Raw genomic sequence first — 19,745 nt, forward strand, 5'->3', positions numbered from 1 at the left:
AGAAACTTTCATTTTATACTGGAGGGGCTGTAGCCCTGCAGCCCTTATGGATGAGCTGCCACTGATACATACACACATACATTAGTTCATTATCATCAAATTCCTCACATGTACTCACTAGAGGGTGTACAGGATATGATAGTACTATATGAAAATCTTACATCATTACCAGTAGTGGCTTGAAATTGTGGGGATGCTGCAACTTTCGAAATATACATACACACTGTAAGTACAGTATATACTGTTTTGGATAAAATATCAAAATTATGGTAAAAATTAAAAAAAAAATTAAACATGAAAAAATATTGTTTATTATCGATAAAATTATACAGTTTGGTATAATTCAAAATTACTTAAAAATAAAATATATTCTTCTTGTTTTGTTTCATGAAAAAATATTGTTTGTTATCAATAAAATTATACAGTTTAGTATAATTCAAAATTACTTAAAAATAAAATTCATTCCTTTAATTGTAAAGGAATGGATTTACAATTTTTGGACATTACAATTAAATCCTTTAATTGTAATGTCCAAATATTTGAAGAGACTGAGTAAAGACGATAAGCACTATGAACACTCTACTACTGGTGCAAACTGCATATAAACAACAGTGGAAACTGCAAGATGGACAGTGCCGCATTACGCTAATAGCTCGCATCTCACTATGACGTGCATATGCTTGCGCGCGTAGCAATATGACACTGTGGTAAACACAGTTCTGCTAGTCCTTCACCCTCCTAAATGCTACAAGATGGATTTTTATTATTTTTTATACAAAATAAGAGAATTGTATAGGATTGTTGATGATAAAATTAAATATTACAAGCAAATATTAATATAAATAAATTAATAAATATATTTATATATCGAGAAAAATTGGGGGTGCTGCAGTTCCGCAGTGCCTATGCATGACCTGCCCCCTGATCATTACTAACTTCCTATCTACAATTTTCCCCAATCAATCTGTTATCTGTCAAAACTCCAACATTATCAGATCTTATATTTCTGTCTTCTAAGGCACTTTTTACCGTATTAATCCACCTATACCTTGGTCTTCCTCTGGGTCTTTTTCCTGCCAGTCTGGCAGAGAACACTTGTTTTGATAATCTTTCCTCTCGTATTCTGTTTAAGTGACCCATACTGCCTGAGATTAGCTCTGCTGACATATTTCTGGATGCTAACATTGTTAAGTTCTTCCCTAATATACTTGTTTTGAATATGATATTGCAATTGATGCCATCTGTTCATTCCCCTAATCTTTCTCAGGATGCTCATATTTGTGGTCTCTAGTCTTTGGTGAAATGTTTTATTTCTAACCCAGCTCTCAGATCCATAAGTTAAAATTGGTTTGAACACTCTCTTGTATACATTAGCGTTTTTGACTGATTTCTCTCTTATTCCATATAAATTTATTCAGTTGACTTCCTACCATATCAGCTTTGTTGATTCTGCTGTCTATTTCCATCTTCAATTTACCATCTCCACTAAAAATCATGCCTAAGTAGTTGAAATGTCTTACTTATTCTATAGGTTCTCCATTCACAATGCAGTTGATATTTTCAATGCTTCTGCCTATTTTCATTGTCTTTGTCTTGTTATTGCTGATTTCATACCATATCTATTACAACAGTTATTCAATTTAGTCAGGGAATCTTGCAGACTTGCAGCAGATTTATTTAGTAGTATAACATCATCTGCATAAAGCAAAGAGCTGAGAATAACACCTCCAATTTGATATCAGCTTTAATACCACTTTCCTTCATAATGTGATCCATATAGATAACAAATAACAGAGGGGATAATGTACATCCCTGTCTGACCCAATTTAACATTTAACCATCTTCCTGTACTTCTTTCATTTCTACATTTCTAACTGCTGACTTATAACTAAAATAAAGAGTAAGTATTGCTTGATATAATCCCTCCATTGACACCATACAACTAGTTTTGAATAGCTTTTCTCTTGGCACCTTGTCATATGCCTTTTCCAGATCTACAAAACTTAAATACAGATCTTTGTTATATTCCAATGATTTCTTGACTATTTGTTATGAAGTGAAAATCTGATCCTGATAGCCTCTATTTTGCCTGAATCCAGCTTTTTCTTCACCGAGCTCTTTTTCCACAATCTTTCTCAACCGTTTCTCAAGTATACTTGCGTAAATCTTACCAGGAATGCTCAGTAGGAAAATATCTCTGTACTTCTCACATTTAGTTTTATTTACCTTTTTATATATGGGTACTATGAGAGCTCTACTCCAATCATCCGGAATTCATCCCTCTATCCATGCCTTGTGAACTATGCAGTGCAGTCACTGTAAGACTTTTATACTCCATACTTGAGCATTTCTGGTTGAATATCATCTACTCCTTCTGCCCGTCCACATTTCAGATTTTTGATGGCTTTTTCTACTTCAAGTATGGATATGTATTCCTGATTGCATATCTGGTGAGTGTTTTTTACCCCTGTGCTCTCAGTGATTGTGTCATGTAGCAATTAATCAAAGTAATTACTCCATACATCAAGGATATCTTTTTTTCTCCAGTTTTCATGTCACCTTTATCATCTCTAATTCCTTTTACAGCACCCTTTACTCCATTTCTGAGCTTCTTCAACAACCTCTAGAATATCCTGCCACTTCTTGATATTTATTTTCTGTGTTCTTACAGAAGTCTTCCCATGACTTTTGTTTAGGTAGTTTTACACGGTGTTTAGCTTTCTTACATTTGTCTCTGTATTCTTTAAGAGCACAAGCTGACTTATTTGCCAGGAACTTTTGATACGCTTTCTTCTTTTCCTTCACTGCCTCTTTAACTTCCTGTGTCCACCATGGAGTTCTGATTTTTCTATCCTTGCAGACGACGTCATCACATGCCTCTCTGGCTGAATCAGTCAATGTTTTCTTCAGGATTTGCCACTGAATCTCCATGGTTTGGTTCATGTTCTTTAATTCTTTCATTTTTTCTTGAATAATGTTTGTGTATTTTAGTCTACAGTTCACATACATTTGTTTGCATTTAGTAATGCATTGTATATGTTAGTAGTGCCAGACTGTCATTTGGTTATATGGTAGCGATACAAGAGAAACTTAAATGTATTTAAACAGTTAACTGCTTAACATAATGTTGTGAACCTTAGGGAATAACATATAAATATTGTACACATATTGGCCACTGAATTAGAAACCTTTATTCAGATGTACGTAAACTTCACTTACACAGTGTATGTGCAAAACACTTGGTCATATTTTGACCATGTGTTCTAGGCAAATATTTATGAATGCTGCTGATCAGTGATTATCAGTAGTGTTGATCACAATGGGAAAATCAAAGGATCTTTTGGAGTTCGATAAAAGGCTTATTGTGGGTGCCTTTCTGGCTGAGCTAGAGTTTGAAAAAAAAAAAAAAACCATCAGAGCTGACTGGTTTCTCAAAATGTGAGATATCCCAGGTGTTTAATCAGTGGAAAAATAAAGCACGGTTTGATTGGCTGTCTGATAGGTATCAACATTTTGTGTATGGGGTTAACAATATCTTTCATTAAAAATTCAAAAGATTTCAAGAATAAAATATCAGGATTATCTTTACAGACCACTTATAGAAGTAACCACAATGGGGATCTTCTATTTCTTCTACTCTATTTTATGCAACGTTTTGAACAGCATATTCTCATCATTTTTTCTCCTTAGCTGTCTATTTGGTATGTATATGTTGATAAACAATAAATTACACGATAACCACAGTAATTAACTTTAATGAAATGAAAGTGCAGATATTTTAGTGTGTAGAAACAAGCAAAATCAAGGAAATGTGAATACAAGGACACAGCAGTTGATGGTTTATCAATTAAAAACTGTTGCTGCGTGCTAGAAATTAATATTAATTAATAATGCTATTAAAAACTATTTTTGATGGTTACATAAAATAAGAATCTCCCAAATTTTTGAGAGAGAAAGAGAATCATTCCTATTCAGATTTGGCCGCTGATGTAAAAGGGCTTGCAACTTTCTTTGAAAAGGCATTCATATTTAAACCTGCATCTATGGAGAAGACGAGCTTGATCCCACTGGATCCTGTGTTTAGTGTCAGTACTATGTTGTGCAAGACCAGACTTTTGAGGTTTCATGCATTCGATATAATATTGATGTTCATTAATTCTTTTTTTTCACAGAACGGCCTGTCTGCCCAAAGTATGGTAAATTACATTCACAAGGTATCTGGTAAATGCTGGCTAATGATAGAGGTGACAGTTTATCTTTTGTAGATGGCAACAGATGAGAAATTTTGTGGATAGGAAAATATGTGGGAATGAGATGATATGATACTTCTTCAAAATTCTATATCTATATGTTGAAGTTTTTGCTGTGTGGAACTGTTACTTGCCTGAACTTTATGAATTTCTTGGAAAAATTAATCCAACCCAAGAATTGAATTTATACTCGAATTAGAACATAACAGTTGTCTCCCTTTCTGGACATTCTTGTTCTATGTTAACTTAATGGCAGTCTACAGTTCTCAGTATACAGGAAACCAACTCATACTGGTAAATATATTAATGCTGCTTCTCATCATCATGCCTTATTAAAAATATGGCATGATTAAACCTGAGTTCACTGTGCACATAAGCTATGTTCCACTGATTCTCTTTTAAATAATAAACTGTTATTTATCAAAACTACTTTTATCTGTAATGGTTATAATACAAAAATAATTGATAAAATAATAATTATGGTCTCCATCCCAATCCTCTAGAAGGAAGTTAGTTACTAGAATTTCAATTCCATATGTTAAAGGACTCTCAGAGAAAATTGCAAGACTTCTTTAACAGATTGACCTACAAGTTTCTTTCCATCCAGTTCATGAACTAAATTCTTTCCTATCCTTTCTGAAAGATAAATATTCTTTTCTCTCTTATCCCAGAGTTTACAGGATCCCTTGTTTGTGCTTTGTTGTTATGGGCAGATGGGGGCGGGTCTGCTCAGATTTGTCTAGAAGAACATCAAGAGTATATTATACTTCAAGAGTCTGATATGTTTGGTTTAGCTTATCCACTATATATAGAATTCCTTGGAACAAAACTAAAGTCCTACACAAAAGCTATTTTTTTCTTGAAAGATTATATAAAGTTAAGTCGCATTCACAGCCCAAACCTCAACAAAAACGATTGCCTTAAACTTTCCCTTTGGGAAGTTGTCCTAAATAATACTCTTCATTTCTCTGTTTCTTAATATTGTAATTATTTAAATTTATTTCTTATAAATGGAGTTATCATCCAGCAGTTGTTAGCATATATTGTCACATTCTGGCAATTTAAGTGTTATTCTTATTGTGTTTATCTCTTTTTGACTATTGATGACAGTGGCTAGGAAACCTAGCCAAAAATTACAAATCATTTATTATTATTATTTTTTTCATAATGTAACTGTTATTCCATTATTCTGTAATGATTTTTTAAAAAGAAACATGTAGCATTCATCATGAATAGCATTTACAATGTTCTGCATGTGTGTGTGTGTGTGTGTGTGTGTGTGTGTGTGTATATATGTATAAGAACTTGGGAATGACATTGTTCTTTCTCTATCATGGCATTCAAAGTGATAACATTTTTACAAATATGGCTCACGCAAAATTCATAAAGAAGGGGGGTGTCTTGTTCTACCTCATAGTGAAAATATCAGCTGCCTGACATATACCATATTCATGGTCTCATATGAAGGCAGCATGGTTTTTTATCCTGCAAAAACAGACAAACCAGCCATAAGAACACACACAATTAACAGACATAATACACTGGCCTCATAGCTTGAGTCGCCTCATCTGTAAATCCAAAATAACTAAAATAACATGAGCTGCTCTTTAAAATCACTCATTACTTTTTAACCATACTATAACCAAACCATTAGAACTTATTGTTAGATGGTATAACCATACTTGAATATTCTTGCCATATAAGCTTGCTTTATTTGGGTAATATGTATAATCCCATGCACCACCTAAGATTTCTAGAAATCTTGCACCCAGCATCGGGTAGTATATTCTAACAAATAGGATCCAGGATCATAAGTACAAATAGAATTAGTTTGGAGCTTTTGATAGGAGTTTGTGTGTATGGGGGGGGGGGGGGTCAATAGCTAATGATGTCTTGTATATCCATTAACTTTTTTGTTTATTTGTTTATTTATTATTATTTTTTTTATAATATTTCACAACTTGCTTTTAATTCTTAGCATAATTGTCATTTAATATGGAATTAGTTGGTTCTGCTATTTCTCTATCTCAGATTGACTAGATAGTTGTTACACTGCTGGTATCAACCGACCAACATTACAAAACCATTTGAACTGAGCAGTTTGAATTGGGTTTTTCTTGTATCATAGTTGCATTTGTGGCCTTCCTTAATATTTTGTTTATGGTGTTATTGTTTTGGAATTATAGCTAATGTTCTGTGGTCAGTGTATTATATCTGTTAGTTGTTTGTTTTCAACACTTAACTAATGACATAAAAATTTATACCACTGCACTTCTTTTTTTATGTACATTAAAAAATAAAATTAATAAGAAAAGAGCATGAAAGGAAGGTTAAATAATTTGAATAGGAACCATAGGACAAACACTGACTGGATTTGCATTTCACATATAGTGAAATGCAAACTAGATAGCTTGCATTTCACCTATTACTGTTGAAATATCTGAAACATTTTAATTAAATAAAATTCATATACACATTTTGTTCTGAATTTTATTTAATACTTCTTAAGTCTCGCATTAAACATTTACAAGTAATAAGAATCAGTTAAACAACCCTGCATTGCAATTTAGAATTTTTATTTATTTATTTATATTTTAAGCTCCAGTGGCTTCATAGTAGAGTTAGTAAAGTCGCTTTTTTTTTTAAATCAGAAAATGGCTTCTGTGACCCAATTTCTGAGTTAAGTTAGCCTCATTTAGAAGTAGTGAAATTTGCATTAGAAATTCTAAAATAACCTATGTTTTGTTAGTCCAAACAGTATCTCATATAATATTTTGAATGTTGCAAAATTTTTTTTACTGATATTACTTTTCACATTTGTATTATTTATACCAGTAGGTGGAGGAGATTCAACTATAGCATTTGCTGTCAAGAAGCGACAAAGAATTAAACACAAGTTTCCCGAAGATCATATTGATGTGGATGCTGTTAGCATATCATCTACTCTTTCATCAGGTTCTTTCAGGAAACACTCCAAAAAGAAAAAAGGTGATACAAAAATAATCTTCTCTTTCTCTTTCTCTCCCCCCCCCCCCCTGTTTGTAGTTATTAATCAACAGGGTAATTTGGCTTTGGGAAGTTCTACTTTTTCTCAAAGAGAAAAATAGGTCAGTTTTCTGATGTATCATTAAAATTATGCTTTTTTGCAATTTGCATTTTTGATTATAGCCAACTTCCTTTCTAGTTGCAGAATATTACTTAGAATTTAAATATTTTATATATAATCATGAAATTCCTGATATGTATACTTAGGAATAGGATATTATGATAGTACTACATGAAAAGTTTATATTGTTATCAACTTCCTATCAATATTTATATTTTATATATTGATTTGAAATCTTTTTGTAGAAAGCCTACACCTCCCCCTCAGCTTAGACAAAGTAGAATGATAGAAATATGTGTTAATGTATCAGCTTGTCACCATAGTAATAGAGGATGAAGTTTGCTGATTGATTGTCAGGAATCTTGTTATTCATATAATTTATTTTAGATGTCTGAATACTGAATTGTTAATGTTAAGAATATATTAGTAATTTTGAAACTTCACTTTCATCAGTTATGCTTTTAGGGATGAATGCTTATCAAAGCAACTAAGATACTGAGGCTGTTAATTGTGGGTATTCTTCTGGTTGGTTTGTTGCTTTGAGGATGAAAAACCTGATTTTCTCAGAGGAAAAACCTTGCAACCTCAAAATTAGCCTGCCTAACTTACCTTCATTTGAACAGTCATCACTGATACTACCTGAGTTCCACAAATGAATGATAAGTCTGTCATTAGTATATCCAAACATATTTTGATTGTGGAATGTTATCATCAAAGCTAATCCATAACTTTAGTCAGATTGTTGTATGAAATTTATAGAGCTTGCAATCACCACTCTGCTTTAGCCATTTTTAGCCACTTCTTCAGAAGAACCACTGACCACAAAATTAACTGGCATAATATGCACAGTTTTATTAAAATTTTTGGCAGATACTTTATCTTAATGTACTTATCTGACCTCTTTTCATAAAATACTGTTCAGTAAATAGTCTGATAATGCAGCCCAAACCAGTTCTGCTTAATAACTGAGGGAATAATCTAATAATTTCATTTTGCATCCTTTTTATCAGCTCACAGTGAATTAACAAAAGAGAGTAACCAAGAGTGTTGTGTGGTCTAAAACAGATAGCAAACATTGCTTAGTAAGTTGCATGGCTTTTATTTTGTGTTCTTGCTGTTTGAAATATATGCCATTTTATGTATAAACAGAGGATTATGGTGAATGGCCTTGACTGTAGTTCCATATAAATTTAATTTACATTGACTTATTTGTTTGAGTCTTCCTTGGAGACATGGGAGGAGACTTAGCAATCCACTACAGACAGGATTTGAACCCAACTAAATGTCATCATGTCGTAACACTTTTGTATCTCTGAAAATGCAGAATATCCCAACATTTATACAGGCTGTAATCATGCTGCCGGCATAATGCATGAAAAGGATAGACTGAGATTGAATTTACATTAATTAATAAAACTTTGTTCATTATGCTTTTCTTTATTCATTAATATCAATGTACAGTAATTTTTACTGTTTTTACAAGATAAAATTGAAAAAGTAGTAATTGAAAACATTTAAAATTAAAAGATGAACTGATTCATGGTAATAGAACAAATCTTCATTTAGTTACTCTGAGGAAAGAATGTTCTGTGGAAATTCAAAATAAGACTTAAAAGATAATTCAGTATATGATGTTTAACGAGAATAGTAATACCATCATGGGTGTTTGGATATACCAAACTTCAGTGTTGGCAGAAGATAAGTTTAATGATTACTTGAATATAAAATTGGTTATATTTAAGTTTTAAATTTGACTTTTGTTCATTATTTTAGCAGAGAACCCAAGTTTAACATTTTTGTTGTTTTCATTAGTTTTAACTTGTAAGTTATACTTGACAGAAAATTATATTATTTTCTTCATCCTTATTTAACCTAGACTTGAGCAAACAAGTTTACATGTAGACTAGATTATTTGCATCACTTTTCTATACATCACTTTTTGTTACTTGTCAGTCAACCATTCTCCTATCCATATCTGAAGCTTGCATGTGGAATCCTCTTAAACTCCAAACATTCAGAAATATCATAGTATATCCATTTACTTTATCCAGCTCTACTGTTTTTTTTTTTTAAACTCTGTTATAAAATGTGAAGAAATTACTAAAACAAGATCTACCCATTGACAGAATTGTGGATCATAGCACTATCTTTCTACCTTTAATGTGATTTCTAATCAGCCTTTCCAATTTGATGACCACATCACAGATACTGAATGGTCTGTAATTTGTTACATTAGTCGTAGTTTCAGCCTTGTATAATGGAATTATTTTGCTCTTTTCCATTTGTTAGGAATCATGCATGGTGATGAGACCAAGTAGAACAACCATGTCAGGGACATTGCACATTCTTTTCTTCAGCCTCCCCCTCAATGCTAATGGCCCTTTCAATCCTACTGCAGTGTTTGATTGCTTTACTTGCAATAGATTTAATTCCTCTAAATCATCTCCCTGTATTTTTTCATCTACTTATCCCTATGGGATAAGTAGATGAAATTTCATCTACTTATCCCATCACATTAGAGATTTTTACTCTGATTAGATTTAAGTCTTCTGCAATCAAGAGCAAAACTCCTCCACCTTATCTTATTTGTCTTTCCTGAATGGCTGCCTAATAAACTAATGGTAAACTAATGGCTGCCTAGAAAGTTACCATTACTACATTGAACACTTCTTCTTCCTTGTCATTTTTCTTTACTTCCTGCATAGCATTAAAACTCTTTTAGCTTGCTCTGCACTTGTTCTTTGCCTTCCTTACGATGATTGTTGCTGTTCATGCCAAACATATATGTCCCTTAGTCAGAGCTGTCATGTGTATCAATATATCATTACTTCCCAGTTCAAGATTTCATGATCATTCTTACCATTTGAAGGCATAATTATCAACTCATTGTGCAATTATCAGATCTCAATATTTTATATACTGCAGTCTTTCCCATCACATGCTGCTTGAGGTAGTTATCCCTGTCTAATACCATAAATTATTTTTCTCTCAGCTTGGATGCTTTTTACTCCCACCAGTCTATCTCTATAGTTGAAATCATCCATAATAATAGTCCTCCTTGTATCCATAAGAGTTTTCTGCTTATGCAGTTCACAGTCTTCTCCACCCTTTGTCTGTATTGCTCCTACTGCTACTATCACATTAGAGATTTTTACTCTGATTAGATTTAAGTCTTCTGCAATCAGGAGCAAAACTCCTCCACCTTATCTTATTTGTCCTTCCTGAATACACTGAACCCTCTACATTCTGTTCCTGTAATGTCAGCCTTCTCTGAAAGGCAGGTCTCACTAATGCCAATAAATTTTTGGTCTCGCTACATCTACTAGTGGTAAGAACTCCTCGCCTTTATTCTTTATGCTTCTGACATAAGTTTATTTGTATGCTAGTAAACCACCAGACTGATTAACATTGTAGTAACTCTTTAAACTGATCAGATAGAGAGTTGTAGTAGATTCCTTAGCCAAATTCTCACATGTTTCTACAGTGTTCTCTTTCCGTTTTTGGACAGACTAGTCCTACTATTCATGTGGTCATTCATAACTTCCTGTCATTTTTATTTGCCATTATACCTGTTTTTCTGGCCACATAATTTAATACACACATCCATGCAACCACCCTACCACATCTAGTTTCTTTGACTATTCACATTCATTCTTTCATTGAACAGCAATTTTGCCAAGTACCCAACCAAATCGATCCTTATCTTGCAAGTACAAATCCTTTCAACCCAAAAAATCATCCCATACTTTAACATACTTCATACCATTTTCTTCTACACAGTCTACTAACTTAATTATGAATTATTTGCAATCTCAGCTCTCTAACTCAGTTCATGCCTCTCATACCATGGCAACAGACTTGCAGTCTTGACAGTTGAAAGTTATTATCAACTGCTGTTGTAGAGTTTACATAAAAGTTAACAAAGTGAAACTTTTTTTTTTTTGTTTATTGCAGATTCTGGTGATGAATTGCATCTTGAGCCAGTTGTTCCTAATTTCCTTAAGGAAGAGACAGTGGTAAATTGCATCATTCATAATTAACTTTTGTTAATCATATTCTTTATTGTTATTTTTATGATTTAGGATACTGTAAAATAAATGACTAAATATTAATTATTAAAATAAAATGTAATTAAATACATCACATTTGATAACACAATTTTGTGCAATATTATTTCTTTCACATTCACATGTATATTCAAATATTCACATGTATATTTGTCTATGCCTGCCATTAAAAAGTAAATTATTTATCTGAAATTGATCATCATCAGATTCCTGACTGATATTGTGTTCTTTCTCTGTTTTTTTCATGCCATCCAGTCAACAAACAAACCATTTTGCTAGCATTTCTTTTCCTCCTCCTTCTTCCCTTCAGGTATTAGGCTTAGTAACCTGTTACGGAGCTATCTTTAGTCCTTCTTAGCCATACCCGTCCCGAGGATAAGGTGGCTATCCCCATGCCTCCCAGTGTGTCCTATGTCTATAGCTGCATGTGTTCACAGGGCCGGTTTGCCTGCTTGCAGGAGAAAAACCCCCAGATAAACTGGGGAGAAAAATCCTGCAGTCCACGTCCAAGACCAGCTAACTTGGCTATGTCTCTGAAGGATCCTTAAGCTCCTCACGTCGATGACGGGAATCGAACCCAGGACACTCCTTTTTCAGGCATATGGTTGTGAAGCGCATAGCTACTCGGCTAACCATGCAGACAACAGATTTCTTTTCCATTCTATTTAAGTGAACATATCACCTGAGATTAACTTAGCTGAAATATTCATGAATGCTGATGATGTCAAGTTCCTTCTTAATATCTTCATTTTTAATGTAGTTTTTCCATTGATTCCATCTGTCCATTATTTTCCAGTTTTTCTCAAACTCTCATATCTGTGATCTCTAATCTTTGATCAGCTATTTTATTTTTTACTCAATCTTCTTTTCCATATCATAAATTAAAATTGGTTTGAACCCTATTTGTCTTGTATATGGCTGCCTTTCCACATTTCAAGCCTTTGATGGCTTTTTCTACTTCAAGTATGGATATGTATTCCTGACTGCATGCCTGGTCAGTGTTTTTTACCACTGTGCTGTCATCACTGCTTGTTTCATTTAGCAGTTTTTCAGAGTAATTACTTTGAAAAACTGCTAAATGAAACAAGCAGTGATGACAGCACAGTGGTAAAAAAACACTGACCAGGCATGCAGTCAGGAATACATATCCATACTTGAAGTAGAAAAAGCCATCAAAGGCTTGAAATGTGGAAAGGCAGCAGGAGTAGATGATATTCGACCAGAAATGCTGAAGTATGATGGTATAAGAGTCTTACAGTGGCTGCACTGCATAGTTCAGAATGCCTGGACAGAGGGACGAATTCCCAATAATTGGAGTAGAGCTCTCATAGTACCCATATATAAAAAGGGAAATAAAACTGCATGTGAGAATTACAGAGGTATTTCCCTACTGAGTGTTCCTGGCAAGATCTATGCAAATACACTTGAGAAACGTTTGAGAAGAATTGCGGAAGAAAAGCTTGGTGAAGAACAAGCTGGATTCAGGCCAAATAGAGGCTGTCAGGATCAGATCTTCACTTTACGACAAATAGTCGAGAAAGCATGGGAATATAACAAAGATCTGTATTTAAGTTTTGTCGATCTGGAAAAGGCATATAACAAGGTGCCAAGAAAGAAGCTATTCAATATGCTGCAGTTATATGGTGTCAATGGGGCATTATATCAAGCAATACTTAGTCTTTATTTGAGTTGTAAGTCAGCAGTTAGAATTGAAGGAAGTACAGGAAGATGGTTTAATGTTAAATCTGGCATGAGACAAGGATGTACATTATCCCCTCTGTTATTCATTATCTATATGGATCACATTATGAAGGAAAGTTGTATTAAACACGATATCAAAATTGGAGATGTTAATGTCAGCTCTTTGCTTTATGCGGATGATGTTATACTTCTAAATAAATCTGCTACAAGTCTGCAAGATTCTCTGACTAAATTAAATAGCTGTTGTAATAGATATGGTATGAAGGTCAGCAATAAAAAGACAAAGACAATGAAAATAGGCAGAATCATTGAAAATGTCAACTGTGTTGTGAATGGAGAACCTGTGGAACAAGTAAAACATTTCAGCTATTTAGGCACGATTTTTACTGAAGATGGTAAATTAAATATAGAAATAGACAACAGAATCAGCAAAGCTGGTATGGTGGGAAGTCAATTGAATAAATTCATATGGAATAAGAGAGAAATTAGTCAGAACACTAAATTAGCTGTATACAAGACAGTGTTCAAACCAGTTTTAACTTATGGATCTGAGAGCTGGGTCAGAGGTAAAACACTTGACCAAAGACTAGAGACCACAGATATGAGAGTCCTGAGAAAGATTATAGGCGTGAACAGATGGCATCAATGGCAATATCATATTAAAAACGAGGATATTAAGAAAGAACTTGACATTGTCAGCATCGAGGAATGCGTTAGCAGAGCTAATCTCAGGTGGTATGGTCACTTTACAGAATGGGCGAAGAAAGATTAGCAAAATGAGTGGTCTCTGCCAAGTTGACAGCAAAATGACCCAGAGGAAGACCAAGATATAGGTGGATTGATACGGTACAAAGTGCTTTAGACGATAGAAATATAAGATCTGATAATGTTGGAGTCTTGACAAGTAACAGACTGATTTGGAGGAAAATTGTAGATAGGAAATTAATAATGATGTAATTTTTTTCATGTGGTACTATCATATCCTGTACACTCCTTGAGGGTACATGGCAGGAATTTGATGATGATGGCTGTTAGTGACCTGACAAATTTCATTCCATATAAATTTAATCAGTTTTCTCCATTATGTTGTTATTATGTGCCATCCAGTTGTTTTTGACTCTTATTTTGTGAATAAAGCTCTCTGTCTCACATTTCAGCAGTCCTAAGTTCAAGTTGTTAAGTTCCGTTATGTTGTCCATCCAACTTTTTTTGCAGTCTTCCTCTCTTCTCATGTCTTCAGTCTTCCCGAACATTACCAGCTTTAATTATTCTGTTGTCTATTTCCATATTTAATTTTCCATGTTCACTAAAAGTTGGGATAACAGAAATGTTTTGTTTGTTCTCTAAGGTCTCTATTTCTTAATGCAACTGTTTTCAGCATTCCTGTGTATTTTCATATCCTTTGTCTTTTTATTGCCGATTGTCATATTGAATTTTGTGCAGTAGTTATTCAGCTTAGTTAAAAAATTCTTCTGACTTGTGGTAGATTTAAGAGTAGAATATGCATAATGCAAAGAGCTGAGGTTAACATCTCCAATTTTTATATTAGGTTGGATGCCACTTCATAATATGATGATGTATATCCTTGTCTTACACCTGATTGTACATCGCATCATTTTTCTGTACTTCATTCTGAACTGCTAACTTAAATGTAGACTATATAGCTCTGTATAATGTCCCATTTACACCATATATAATTGTAACATTTTGAACAGCTTATCTCTTGGCACCTTGTTTTATGCCTTTATTCTGAGTTACATGACTGAAATACAGATCCTTGTCATATTCCCATGATTTCTCATCTGTTTCTCTTAAGATGAAAATCTGATCCTGATATCTATTTGGCTTGAACCCAGTATGTTCTTCTCCAGTTTTCTTTTCCACAATTTTGCTTAACCTCTTCTGAAGTATGTTTGCATAAATCTTACCTAGAAGAGGCAGTAGAAATTTCTGTGTAATTCTCACATTCAGAGAACTCTACTCCAATAATCCAGAATTCGACCAGCTCTTCTGTATTATGCAATGTAACCACTGTAAAACCTTAAGCATTTATATTTGAGCATTTCTGGTTAAATATCATCTACTCCAGTCCCTTTCCACAGTTCAGATTTTAGATGGCTTTTTTTTCTCAAGTGTTTATATATATTCTGATTGCTTTCATTCCTCTTGAATATTCTGTCACCATTGTGTCATTTGTTTTATTTTAGAATCATTTAAAGTAAATATTTTTTTAATTTGATCCACACACAAAAGGTTGCTAGATGTACGGCATATCAGTGCCATGCATAGGCAAGAGAGAAAGAAGGATTCTATTGACTTTTTTTTTTTTTCAACAGCTGAAGGTAGGTTCTTTGGGGAGGCTATACCAAAGAATAGAGGGAAATGGAATGAATGAGGAAGCAGAGAGGATGTTACCTTTCTGTTGAAGCCTCATAATTGGAATGACTACATTCTAAATCCTTTAATATGGTTTTCTCGAAGGACAGATTTAGTGCCAGCAACTGTGGTAATTCCTGTTAAAAAGCTCAGTTCCAGACAGATGGTCCACTGCCTAGTAGTTGCTGCTAGGCCTGAACAGTCTCACTGGTCTTCCTTGATTCTTTGCACCGAGTGTCTTGGGTGACTGGTACATCTACTTTGAAAAAATTGAAGTGCTTTAAGCATGTAACACCAGAATAATGATACATGGAATAGGATCTTGGTTCTATTTTGATTGTTTTCAGAACACAGGGGAAGAATGATTAAAAGGGACAATTGGAACCATTTGTATTGTGATGCTATATGTGAAATTCTTGTGCTGTTGCAAGCTGAACTGCTGTGAAAGCATTTGCCAAAAATGCTTTCATTAATCAAAAACAAATGTTAAAGATTTGAAGGCAATCCAACACCACTCTAGTTCTAACCAGAAACAATGGCAACCAGTGATCTGGATGAGGTCCTCAACTGACTCAATGGGCAGCATTTGAGAAACCAAAGTGTTTGGATGCTGAGAGAAGCATAGTTGCGAAGTTGAAACTTAAAGAGATTGATGGAAGGGCACCACAGAAGTGTAGCATGTGGCTTAATGAGATTCAGTATGGAATAACTTAACTCAGCCTGTACACAGGAAAGATTGACAAATTAATAGCTCTTTCTTGATTCTGTGGGTGAAGAGTGCATGACTGTTCTTTTGAATAACAGCTGGAACTCTAGCTTACTAAAGGGAACTGATCACTGAAGTCTTGTGTTTAGTGTTGAATAATATAACTATTCCTTCTCTGATTATTGCAGTCTAAAGATAACATCCTGTAATTGATTGAGTCCACTACAAACCTAGAATGTGTATTTTTTCCTCTAATTCCAGACCTGTTTTTTTTTTTTTTATTTGAAGAGAAAAACTGAATTATTAGTTTAATGCAAAATATGGAACTACAGCGCTTACTGGTGCTGTAGTTCCACACACACACACACACACATAGATAGATATAAATTGGAACTCCATGGTGGACTATGGATGTTAAAGAGGCAGTGAAGTAAAAGAAGAAAGTATAGGAAAAGTACTTGGCAAGTAAGTCAGCTTGTGCTCTTAAAGAATACAGAGAAAAATATAAGAAAGCAAAACAAGGTGTCAAAGTAGCTAAATAAAAGTGTCGTGGGAAGGACTTTAGCATAGAAGATACATATCAGAAAGGTGGCAAAATGTTCTGGAGGCTATTTAGCAATGGAGGCAAGAGTACTTTAAAAGGAATTGGTGATAAATGTGACATGAAAACTGAAAATTAGCATATTCTAGATCAGTGCTTCCAAACTTATAGACGCCAAGGCCCCTTTGGAAAAATTAAAATATTTCACAGTTCCCATCGGAAAAAAAATCGTAATATAGACATATATTATTATAATATGTATTGTATTTATATTCAAGATTTTGCATTTGTAATCTTTTGTTTCTTATCAATGCCTTTGAAATGAAACTTATATGAATAAGCATATATTTACTAATATTCATTAATCGCCGAAATACGCAAGAAGCAAAATTTATGAACCAACACCAATGTGTTGGTCCATAAATTTTTTCCATTAAAATATAAAAAAGAATAAAATAATAAAAATTAAATATGTTTCTTTTAAGATTTAAAAAAAATCTGCCTTACTCTTAAAACATTTTAAATTTGTTTTCATTATTCCCCCCCCCCCCCCCCCAACAACAAAACTTACTGCCTCCAAGGCATCGGTGTTTTGGGATGCTGAAGGTATTTTGTTTATTAATTATCGTGAATAGGGTAAAACAATAACTGGGAATGTTATTCCAATCTTTTAACCAGTTTGGCCCACAGTTTGGGAAGTGCTGTTCTAGATGACTTGGGCAGTTACCTTGAAACATAACTGAATGAAACAAAGTGATAGAACAATGGTGGGCAATATCCCATAGGAACGACTCAGGTAAGAAAGCTGCCAAAAATCTGCTGTACTAGATATTACACAGCTTGCCATAAATATTGAAGCAAAAAATGAAGCAAAAGTGTTGTCTGTATCCCTTGAAATGGATAAAATTAAGTATCGTGTGGTTATAAAATTATTTGTACAAGAAGGTTTAGCGCCAAAAGAAATTCGTTCGAAGTTCATAAAAGTTTATGTGCACTCTTCTCCTTCATTTTCGACAATTAAGAAATGGGCTGCCTAGTTTAAACGTGGCCGTACCAGCCTTGAAGATGTTCAAAAAGTGTAACAACACCAGCAATCGTCGATCAAGTGCATGATATTTTATTGGATAACCAGCGAGTCAAAGTGCCTGAAATTGCTGAAACTATAGACATTTCAAAAGAACGTGTAGAATAGATTTTGCATGAGGAATTGTAAATGAAAAAGCTTTGTGCAAGATGGGTTGCACACTTGTTCACAGCAGGTCAAAAATGCACTTGCATGAAATCTCTGTTAAAGCACTTGAAGCATTTTCATGCACTTGCATGAAAGTGCTTCAAGTGCTTTAACAAGAATAAAACTAATTTTGTGCATCAGTTTATTACTATGGATGAGACTTTGATTCACCATTACACACCAGAATCCAAACAGCAGTCAAAACAGTGGACAGAAGTTGGTTGTTCAGCACCAAAGAAGACAAAGTCAGTTCCATCAGCAGGAAAGGTCATGGCATCGATGTTTTGGGATGCTGAAGGTATTTTGTTTATTAATTATCGTGAATAGGGTAAAACAATAACTGGGAATGTTATTCCAATCTTTTAACCAGACTAGATGAAAAAATTCATGAGAAAAGACCTAGTTTGCAGAAGGGAAAAAAATCATCTTTCATCAGGACAATGCACCTGTCCACAAAGGTGTTTTGGCAATGGGAAAATTAATGGATCTGCACTATGAATTGTTGGAGCATCCACCCTATTCCCCAGATTTGGCCCCCACCGACTTCTATCTCTTCCCAAAACTAAAACTCTTCCTCGCTGGTCAGTGCTTTTCTTCGAATCAAAAGATGATTGCAGCTGTAGAGGGGTATTTTGCAGATCTTACTGAGAACCACTACAGGGACGGGATAATGGCACTGGAGCATCGCTGGCATAAATGTATTAGTCTTAAGGGAGATTATGTTGAAAAATAAAAATAATTTTAAAATTATAAATTCGTTTTTTCATTGTTAGGCGAAGATCTTTTCAGACCACCCTCATAGAAACAAGAATTGTGTGTTTGCTTAAAACTCTAAAATTAGAGTTTTAAGGAAATACATGCTTCTTGTTGAGATGCAGCTATGAAACTGAGTTAATGCAATAAATTGTACCCCTACCCTATCCTTTTCATCCATTATGAACGATAAAGGAGACATCTGAGATTACTGTTCAGGTTGACCATGAGCAGGTCTAAGTGTGGATTACATCTAAAGTAGCATATAAATATGTTATGAGATATGAAAGTGGAACAAAATTTCTTCTTAATGTTTTATTTTAAACAGTGACAGAATTCTGAGAAATTTTTTTTTTGATTAAAACCTCCTCTATATGAAAATATAATTTTCATACAGAGACTGTGAAACAGAGAAATGATTCAAGTATGTAACAAGCATATAATTAAGCAGTATCTACTTTGACATCAGTGACACATGCTAATGTTGTGACCTTGCAAACAAACTGTAGAACAGTTAACACCATGGCCACAGATGTTAAATAAAACTCCTGCTTATCAGTCAGTAAAAGCGAAGTGTGATGTGCATTGTTTAATGAATACTAAGTCTAGTTTTTGTAGGCAGAAATGAATTAGAAGTTCAGGTGTTGATGAGACTGGCAGTCTAAATGTTTATACAAAGAGAATCATGGGAGATATAGCAGCATTAAGAGAAACATCCGATAAGCCTAATGGATCTCTAAGAAAATACCATATGATGTACAACGTGCAGTTTTACTAAAAGGGAAAAGTATTTCCAAAACATGCAAAACATCTCTCTCTCTCTCTCTCTCGCTTTTCTATGAAAGCAAGGTGAAAATGGTCTGAAAGGAGGTAATAAAAATAGAGACAAAGTGCTGTGTTTTACTTTTTTTATATTACCTTTTCGATTACCTTTCTCTGTTGGCTTAAAAGTAGATTAATTAAACCAGGAATCAGTAATAGAAAAAATTTTAAACAATATAAACAAATGGATGG

General features: G+C 33.9%; 1 protein-coding gene across 3 annotated transcripts in view; it reads left to right on the top strand.

Annotated features, from left to right (window-relative positions):
- Positions 1-19,745, top strand: part of LOC150103899 (uncharacterized) — a 426,738-nt gene that overhangs the window by 113,134 nt on the left and 293,859 nt on the right. For all 3 annotated transcript variants that reach the window (XM_090397172.1, XM_090397171.1, XM_090397173.1), the window contains exons 4-5: positions 7,086-7,238; positions 11,311-11,372. In XM_090397172.1, the coding sequence (XP_090253298.1) occupies positions 7,086-7,238; positions 11,311-11,372 (215 nt within the window). The remainder of the gene's footprint in view (positions 1-7,085; positions 7,239-11,310; positions 11,373-19,745) is intronic.

This window comes from Typopeltis vanoorti, chromosome 8 (genome assembly GCF_054136105.1).
Source record: "Typopeltis vanoorti isolate ZY-2024b chromosome 8, IOZ_Tvanoo_1.0, whole genome shotgun sequence".
NCBI classification, from domain to species: Eukaryota; Metazoa; Arthropoda; class Arachnida; order Uropygi; family Thelyphonidae; genus Typopeltis; species Typopeltis vanoorti.